A 10,000-nucleotide genomic window follows, 5' to 3' on the forward strand; every position below is an offset into this window, starting at 1 on the left:
TTCTGACAGAGGAAAGATTTTTCCTTTCATAACAAGAGTATTAAATCCTTTGTTTACTAGGCTCTGGAAAAGAGATATGCAAAGTGGTTGTCAGATATTTCTTAGGAAAAAGCCAATTAAAGGGTAATCGAGTAAAGGATGAGAATTACCATTTGACTTCAAATGTCTCCTCTTCTCCTGCTCTCTCCCTCCTCCACCCCCTAACAGCACCGTGCCCCTGTGGACAGCTTCTCCTCCAAAGAACTTCAAAATCACGGATAATGATCCGAATCCCATCTCTTTTACTCGTGAAAGTAGAGCAGACCTGTCATATCTTAACAATTCTGTATTTTGTAGTACAGCAAGATCTCGTCTGCAGGCTTAATTGAACAACAAAACTGTGTACCTGAAATACAGATAAAAGCGAAAGGGAATTATTGGAGTAAAACAAAACGCTGTCTGCAGGGCTGGCAAGGTTTTGTGTCTTCTTTCTGGTTTGAGTTGGGTGTTGGGAAGATCCTACTGGATAAAGGGATGGAAGATGCCTGTCCCTGCATGGTTCCACTGACTTCCTTATGATCCCACCTCTCTCCAGGGCAGAGTTTGGCTCAGGGTGTTGCCACCAGGACACTCAGACTCCATGTCTGAAATAAAAAGAATGAAGCATTTGCTTCCTGCTGAGGTTTATTTCCATGAGTGACGCTTCGGTTTGTGGTCTGGTGGAAATACATTTTATTAATGGTGTTTCTGGGGTGTAATAGGCGGTTTTCTGCCACAAATGTTCCTTTAGCCAAGCAGTATTTGAATTGGACCAAACTGAAGCCACTGCTCGTGCCTCTAGCAGGGAGGATTTTCTTGCTTAGTGTTGAAATTTAAGTACAAAAGTCTTTCTGGTCTATTTGCTACAACACCTCCTCTCACAGAGGTTAAGAAGAGGTGAGCAGGATGAAAAAGCACTTGCAGGGTTTAAAAAATCTTCTATGGAAAAAGCCCATCTTTCATTTCACAAAAAAAAAGTCTCCTGTAGGTTGTTATGTGCATAAGGTGGAGGCTTAAGAGCAGCCACATTTGCAGATGAACTGCTTTTCCTCGCTTCTCCGAGACATGACATTTGTTCAGAAGATTAGCCAGGTTGTAATGTGTAGCATAATTGCACTGTGCGGATGTCCCAGAAGTGAAAACCTAATTGCTTGACAGGCCTATAACTTTGTGGTACTGCTCTCACCTTGTTAGGTCCTTTTCTGATGCGGTTCAAATGCAGGCTGGCCGCAGGTGTGCCTAATTTACCTCGCAACAGAACGTGTTGAGTTTAATTGCACAGTGGTTGTTAGGAAAAATTGGTGGGTGGAATATCAAGTGACTCACTGTATGTGGATGGCAGATGGGCGGCGAGAGGCATCAGAGCTAAGTGTATAGGTGAGGTGAGTTAATAAAAGATGTAAATTTTAGCTTAAAATAGTGGAGTCTTGTGGAAGGTAATACATTTTAATTAAGAGGGTAGCAGGCCCCATTCTAGCAGTGGGAAAAAATCAGAGCAAGGGGACATGGCAAAGAGTGCATTTTTCTCCCTATCAGTATTTTAGGAGCAGCTTAGCCTGCTTGGGAAGGCTGTTTTGCACGGCTGTATTTATTAAAGAAGGCTAAAATTTCTGCTTATAATACAAAATATAACAGGGAAAGCCAAACCTAGAAGGGCTTGAATTCTCATTCTTGTCTCAAAGTTTGAGGTGAGACCAAGCAGAGCCCTGATCCAGGTCCTTGCTTCTTTGCTTCTTCGTGGTTGGGATGGGAGGGATGGGTTTGCAGTGCCCACAGTCCTTGGTGGTCACAGCTGAGAGCAACCACCAAGTCAATCCTCTCCTCCTGGCAGTGAGGAACACCCTGCCTGGGAATGTGGTTTTTAGCTTGTCTTCCTCTGAAATGCTTGTCCTGATGCCACCTGTGCTCCCTGGGCTCTGAAAGCACAGGGTAAAGAGAGAAATAAAATATCCCAGCATCAAGGAATGTAGTGGAGCTGAAATGAGAGCGCTGCTTCTGTTCACTCCAGCCCGGCATCAATATTTAGCCCGGTGCTCAGAGCCATCCTAATAAACTTGATGATGTCTAATTTCACCAAGAGTGGGTCCTTTTCACCAAATAATGGAACAAATACCGGTTCCAGTTGATGTTTAGTGAAAGGGTGCTTAATGGCCCTTTTTCTTTGACAGGATGTGAGCTCTCTGTATAGAAACAATTCATCATGAATGCTTCACGCTAAAAACAACCCACGAGGAGCAATACTTAGCATTCCTAGTGCACAATTCATTGGAGAATTTCCGAGCAATTTACAAACATTAGCTCAATAAGCCTCACAACACCCATTTGAGATCAGAAAAAAAAAGAAAAAAAAAAAGAAAAAAGAAGAAGATAAGATACTGCTCTTCAGCCTGGATGTGGCACTAAGGAGCTGTAAAGCTGGAGGCTGGTCCCATCTCCTGGCTCCCCAGAACTGGGTGGTTCTGTGTGGAGCTGGGCATCAACTGGGCCTTGCACAGGCTCTCAGTCTGGGTGGTGGGAGCTCTGCAAAACCAAATAGAGGTCTGACAGAAAGGACGTTACCTTTGGAATAATAAAATCGTGGAATGGTTTGGCTTGGAAGGGACCTCAAAGATCATCCAGCTTCAACCCCCCTGCAATCGCAGGAACCTGGCCCATAATCAAATGATCTGGAGAGAATAAGTATCTCAAATAACAACAACAACAAAACTAATCCAAAACACAAAAAAACCTCCAAAACATGGCAGATAAAATTAGGGGGAACTTGTGTCTTACATAGAGGCAGTTTCATGGAGTTACTGATAATATCCCTGCAACAGCATCCAGAAAACCTGAGCATCTGAGCTAGGAGATCATGTCATCCACCACAGAGATCCAGATCTTTTTCAGCTCGACAGCTGAAACCCCTTCACAGGTTTTGGGATAGGAAGTTTTAAAGAAATGTGCATTCAGCTGAACTGTCAGCATCGATTTATTTATGCAGTTTCAGTAAACCTGGTTGTTTTCCTGCTTGCCTCTCTGATATGAGAGATTGCTCCTTCAGCATTCGTGTCCTGGGGTAACATCAGGGTGCTGCTCAAGGTTTAATGGAGGAGGAAGAGCTGGGATTAAAAGTTTTTGGTTAGGGGTGTTCCTGTATGACCCTCAAAGCTGCTCAGGATGTGGTGCAGCCACTGTTGTTCTTTCTGCTGGCCATGGCTGGGCCTTGTTGGGTGCTAAAGGAGGGAAGATGCTCCTGCCTCCCCTCCTGCCCGGAATGTTCTTGGCACATGGGAGCTTCTGTGAGGTGTGTGCAGCAAGAATAGTCCCAGTCACTTATGAAGACTGACATGAGTGAATAAATCAAAGTTGTTCATATTCTGAACGTGGAAGCTCTGGCTGATCTTGCTGTCCAGCATGTGCAAAGTTGGGCAGCATGAGCTGCTGGACTGGAGCATCTGAGGAACTCTGCCTGAGGAGAAAATCCTGAGCTTCGCTTGTCATTAGTGGTCAGTCATTAGCCAGAAAACCTAATTAAGACATAGTTTTATTATGAAAGATGAAAACATGAGCGCATAAGTAAAAAAGATGATGCCAGGCTGCGAATGTCCTCCTGAGGATCCCGCGGTTTGCTTCACCTGCAGGGTGGAGCCTTCCCAGAGCAGCTCGTTCCTGCGGTGCAGAAAGGAGTTTCCATCTTGCCAAGCTTCCCCCTTCCCTCTAAGTGCTTGCTGTGCTCCCCTGAGGCAGCGTTGCTGCAAAAACGGTTTATGGGGAGATGCCTGGATGATAAGGGTTAGTCCTAAATAATTGCTGGTTGCCGCTCAGCAGAAATAAGCTGGATTTCGATCCCTGGGTAGAGCGACTCCTCACAGCTGAAGGCTGGCAAAGGTTGAAGAGGTCGTAAGACAGGGCCTAATTTGCCATGTTCCTTCCCTTTCAAAAACAATGAGGGAGCCGGGGCCTTGCCGGTGGGCAGATCCTGCCTGGATCTCCCTGGAGTCAGCAGGAGTTGGATCGAGTCCCTTTGAATAGCTCGAGTTTCCAAACCGGAGGCAAAGCCAAGTGTTTTTCAGAAGATTGATCGTTACCTTTGGAATTTTTCGACGTAGAGGTCATTACTGCTAATATAAGTTGTGAAAAAAATGAAAAGTATTAAAAAAATAGAGACAAATTCTCATCTGGTGTAAGTCATTGCCTTTGAAGTCAATGAGTCATTGAAATCAACTTTCCCACACCGAGCTAAGGATATGGCCTGGAGTCAATACATTTGTAGTTGTTGAAAAATTAAAAATATAAATTTGCCTTTCCTTGGCAATAATGTTCTGTTTATGACAGAGATCTTATGCTTTAAAATAAGTTCATTAACGAATGGGAAAGTAATATTTCACTACCAGTATTCTTTGGGGTATAACTATTTATGATTAGATTTTATTAAACTTCTAAAAAATTGGATTTACATTTTGATGAATCTAATAGATTTCAATTTTGTATTTTTATAGATTCTTTCTAAAGTTTTTCCTCAAGTGCAATCAGAACTGTTTGAAGAATGCAGGCAACCCACGAGACATGCGAAGATTCCAGGTACAGATTCCTTTAAATGCATGAATGGTGTATACAAGACTTGATCCCATCTTCATCTGGAACTTATGAAAAAACACAGTCAATGCTTCAAATCAGTGTTGTTCCAGTGCTTAAAAAAATGCTGTCAGTATTTTACATGCTCCCATTAATTTAAGTGCTGGTTCTGAAGTTCTGCAGGGGGCTGTAATGGATCAATGTTGGAGCAAGTGGATCTTCCCTTAGGAATTATTTCCCTAATTTTCCTTCCCACTATCACCTTGTGTTGTGGTGTGCTCTTTGCTCAGACCTGCAGAGGTTTTGCTTAGACTGAGTAGTTTGACCTTACTTTAAGAACACAACTTTGGAGCACAGGGAAGTTTGAAACTCACACTTCTCTGGTTCACAACTTGTAGATCCAGCAGTGGCGGCCCAACCCACAGATTTTTGTTTCAGTGTTTAATACTTCACTTTCTCCTTACAGCTTTTGAGATATCCTGTGGTGAATCATAGCACTACAGAGAGGCAGCTGACGGGATGGACAAATGATTTCCTCTGTATCTGGGGTCATTCAAAAAGCTCATTAGGAAATAACTGCCTTTTTTTGTTGTTTTCCAAGATATTTCACAATGATTCATATTTGATTCCAGCAATAAAGTAGTATTGAGATGTTCAGGACTTTCTCAGTTTGGAGAAGAATTACTTGTGGTTAAACTTGATAGCAAAACATGTGACATCTGTTTTCATGCACAGCCAACCAACCGGGAAAGCCAGCACCCTTGAGCCAGCCAACAGAAAAGATCTGTAGCTGGAAAAAAAAAATATTCCTTCAAAACAATCGAGCCAGGCTTCCATTTTTCATGCATCTCAGCTTCACGTGGCATCGGTGGTATTGATCCATCTGAACAGAACAGAAGGTCAAACCTGGAATGAGTGGAAATGTCCTCTTTGTCTCACTGATGACTAAATGAAGCATCAGTCACGAGTGATCTTGTGGTCGACAATGGAGCCAGTAGGCACTAGAAAGACTTTCCTGGGTCTCTTTAGCTAATCTCCCTGCCTCTCAGAAGGTTTAACTGGACTTAACAGGATGTCAGATCTTGAACAGTATTTTTACCTGGTTTCCCTGCCTCAGCACCTTTGTGGAGGTGCACTGCAGGAGTGAGGCGATATAACAAAGCGTAGCACGTCGACTTTCTTTTGCTGAACTACAGTATTTTCCCTTGGTGGCTGACCTATATAGACATGACAGAACAAAAATAGTTGTCATTTTCATATACACCTTGCTCTGTCTCTTTAATACACCGTGTTCTAGGAACCGAACCCAGAAATCCTGGCTGGAAATCACGCTTGCATGTTTCGCAATATTTCTGGAAGTCTGGGAATCTCATTAAGAGTGAAAGAGGGTAGCCCAGTGGCCTGGCAGCAGCTCTGCGGCCGAGCCGAGCGTGCAACCTCAGCACTCTCCGAAGTGGATGTTGACAAGAGGGAAGGTGTCCACTTCTGGGAGGGGAGAGCTGGGGAAGCAGAGCAGCCTGGCAGAGAACTGCCCTGGGGCTGTTCTAAAGGGTACCGCAGATGGCTGTCTCCAAGGAGGCAGCATACACAGAAAAGGTGCTGTGATAGCTCAGAGCTAATTATGGCTTGTGAATAAGAAACAGGATCAGAGGTGATCCAAAACATAGAAGCAGACAAGAATTTTCTTCTGATGCCTTGGACCAGCTCTGTGCTGGAGGAGGCTCTCTGCTGCCCTTCCATTTGTGTTCATTGAGTGTTTTGGTTTAGAAGCTGGTGGGAGAACCCTGCAATCATCTTTGTTATAACCAAAATTTAGATAAAAGGAAGGTGGACACTGTGATTTGTCCCGCCTTGGTCTGCCCTCACCAGCTGTGTTGATAAGGTCTGACTTAGGCAGTGACTTTACGGACTCTACTCACCCCCAAGGAAAATCTGCAGCGGTCGCTTCCTTTAGACAACCTGGAACCACAGCGAAGGGCGCACGCTGGAGTATTTAAATAAGATGTAAATGTCAGTCTGGGATGGCAGTGATGCACCCACCAAGCCGGGCTCCACATGAACCACGCGCAGCTCGCGGTTTCCTCCAGGGCTGGCGCTTCCGGAAGGAGTCCCACGGCTCCATGGCGGAGGTGTTGGCATCGGGAAGGTTGTGCCTTTTGCATATGTTCCTTTGCCGTGTTCGACTGAGAAGCAGCTGGAAGCCGAAGGAGGCCCTATCCATCATCTCTTCTATGGCCGGACTCTGAACCTGGACACAAGAATAGGAGCCTTTCACTCAAAAATAAAGGAGGAAATTCCATTGACATACCAGGGTCAATCACCATCCAAATGAACTTGAGAAGGGATACTTTTCATGGATTGAAAACACTTTCACTATTCATATTCAACTCGGCCTTTTCAGATGCAAAAAAGTTCATTATCAGACATTAAATGTAATTGTAAAACTGACCTGGAGATCATTTACTGAAGAAAAAATGGGGAGTTACAACGGCTCTTGATTTATTAAGCTTTTTTTATTTGGAATCCTCACAACCCTTCATTTGAAGACAGTCTCAAGTGAACAAATTTTAATTAGATAAACTATCTAATCAATATATCAACAGATCAATCAAAACAGCAGCTTTTAAAATGAGTGGCTAGAGGGGTGTTTCTGAAACTAATGGCTAGAAGAATATTTCCCTGAATTGAATTCATTTGTTAGCATAATAGGAGATTAAACTCTAATTAGTGTAGCAGGTTCTGAAGAGAAACAATTGTGAGTTAAAAATCACCAGTGGTCGCCACGTAAACAAAGATGTATTCAGAGATGTCATTCACTCGGTTTAAATAGAAACAGAAAAGTAACAGGATGCTGTTTTGTCTTACGAGACCTGATTCGGGGAAAATCTGCAGGATTTTTGAAATGTGGGGTTTTGTTTTCTCTTCCAGGTTGTTGTATCAACAACAGTCAATGTGGATGGCCACGTGCTGGCTGTCTCAGACAACATGTTTGTACACAACAATTCCAAACACGGGAGGCGGGCTCGCCGCCTTGACCCCTCAGAAGGTACGGCCCCTTCTTATCTGGAAAATGGTAGGCACACATTTACATGTCCTTTTTTTTTATTTGCAATGCTTTTTTTTTATTTTATTATTTTTTTATTTCCCTTTTTTTTTTTATTTTCACCATACTTTATGTTGAGACACCACTACATTTACTTTTACATCATTTCTTCTCTCATCCATCAAAGCACCCATTAAAAAAAGTCCATTAGTATTTCTCAGCCCTTGTCAACTACAACACGGACGCTTCTGACTTCTTTCTTTATTTAATACTTACAGTTTTGCAGTCACAACCAATTTTTCATCTTTTCCTATTTTATTTCCTCTCCTTTTTTTTTTTTTATTTCAGTCTTGTTTTGCTTGCAGCTTTTTCTTGCTCTTTAATTTGACTTGATTTTATTTTGGCTTGTCATATTCCTTGATCCAGAGGTACAGTCTCAGGTTATGTATGCAAGTTTAAGTGGATGGTAAAAACATGACCGAATCCGTAAAGAATTTACTGTGAGGTCAATTTCCTGTGCCTGGGCCTTACTGCAGATTACGGCAGGAGGGGGTTTGGATGAGAAAAACAGCATAAAATGTTTTTCTTCAGCCTGACTCAATGTGATTGACTTCTTGCCTGAACTGCTAAAAGAAGATAGGCTGAGATGAAGAGGAGAATGGAAAGTGTCTCTGAAAATCCAGAATTGTGAAATCCTATCTTTTTGGAGCCCATCAGCCCCTGAATCACTCACACACAATTGCAGCTGCGCCTGAACACGTGCACACATGTATTTATTGTCCTGCAAAGCCCAAAATAGTCATTTGGATTTAAATATCACTTTGTTTGGACTGTAAAATATACCAGTGTAGGGATGCAAACCAGTTCTCAGGGAACCTCTGTTTAATAGGATAGGATAGGATAGGATAGGATAGGATAGGATAGGATAGGATAGGATAGGATAGGATAGAATAGAATAGAATAGAATAGAATAGAATAGAATAGAATAGAATAGAATAGAATAGAATAGAATAGAATATTTTCAGTTAGAAGGATCATCCTGTCCAACTTCCTGAAGAGTTCAGTGTTGCCCAAAATTTAGGTGCACATTGAAATACACTTAATTTTAATGCATCTTGAGTTCTGGAAGAGTTAGACTCTCAAACCTGCTATGGCCTGACGTGCTGGGCCACGCACACCAGCTTCCACGGGACTCCTCTTGCGAGTTGATACTAACACACTGACAGGATCATGGCTTTTTACACTAATAAAATTAATTAAAGTGATAACAATACTAAGCTGCTAATACAATCACTGTCGTTTTACGTTTCAAATAGTATTTACCAACGGGCAGGGAGGGGAATGAATGAGGCGAGCACCAACTATCAGAAGGAAATGCGATCTAGACATCAAAAAATGGAAAGCCATTTACAAATCTGCCGCGGTCCGCACACACACACAACCCTAATTTGTTTTTCTGCATTAATAACTAAGGTATAAGAGACCAAAAATATAATAATTAAAGGTCGCCCTGAGCACCAGAGTCATTATGGTCTATGACGTATTGTTTATCTCTTTCATATGCGCGGAAAGTAGGTGTGTGTTTTGCCTAGCAACCGTCACTAATGAGGTTCACAATTAAGAAGGCTGAATCCTCTCCCCTCGTCCTCTCCTTCCCCAGAGAGCCAGAACTAGCAACATTATAGGTTCAAGTAAGCATGCTCAGCCCTGTGGTGTTAGGTTTTAGTCTAGGTCCAAATTCAGCCTCTTCTAATGAGCCATTATGATCTTAGCAAAATACGAGTATTTATTTTTGTAAGCTGCATGAAAAGAATTTGACTCTGAGCAGCAAATATCGCTTAGAAAAATAAAGGCCACTTTTCCATGCTACAGAAAATCTACATAAATGTCACTTACCAACAGCTCCTTTTCTTGGCGATACGGTAATTGATTTGCTTTCTTTAAATGTTAAAAAACACAGTGCCAAATCCTCTTTGCCTAACATCCCATAAATGCTCAGTCGAGTAAGCTGCACCGTTGCAAATGAATGTGAAAATCTGAACGGCTGCTCCTTAAAGTCCTACTTTTAATAACAATGATGGTAAGGGAACAACTCAGAGTAAATAAACGCTGCTGGAACAGGGCGGCAGAGAATCCCGAGGCCCTTGAATGGAGGAGGGAATGGCAGGGCCAGAGTTCCACACACTCTGGAAGTTGGTGGGGTTGAGGAGATGTCAGGGTCCTCATGAGCAGGACCATGCTAAGGAAATGATGCTTCTGCTCCCGCAGAAATCACCACCCAACTTCCCGGGATTTTAGTGCGCCCCGAATAAGTTCCCACCTCTTAAAATGGGAATGGGTGCGACCTGAAAGAAAATTCCCCAAATTCTGACCTGGCTTGCTTGA

At 42.8% G+C, this 10,000-nt stretch overlaps 1 protein-coding gene across 10 annotated transcripts in view; it reads left to right on the forward strand.

Moving 5' to 3' along the window:
* Positions 1–10,000, forward strand: part of EBF3 (EBF transcription factor 3) — a 122,934-nt gene that overhangs the window by 72,913 nt on the left and 40,021 nt on the right. For 6 of the 10 annotated variants that reach the window (XM_064716700.1, XM_064716701.1, XM_064716703.1 and 3 more), the window contains exons 7-8: positions 4,497–4,578; positions 7,501–7,618. In XM_064716700.1, the coding sequence (XP_064572770.1) occupies positions 4,497–4,578; positions 7,501–7,618 (200 nt within the window). Of the gene's footprint in view, positions 1–4,496; positions 4,579–7,500; positions 7,646–10,000 lie in introns of all 10 variants that reach the window. The other 4 variants (XM_064716697.1, XM_064716706.1, XM_064716702.1 and 1 more) reach the window with 1 other exon arrangement.

Source organism: Zonotrichia leucophrys, chromosome 6 (assembly GCF_028769735.1).
Source record: "Zonotrichia leucophrys gambelii isolate GWCS_2022_RI chromosome 6, RI_Zleu_2.0, whole genome shotgun sequence".
Classification (NCBI taxonomy): domain Eukaryota; kingdom Metazoa; phylum Chordata; class Aves; order Passeriformes; family Passerellidae; genus Zonotrichia; species Zonotrichia leucophrys.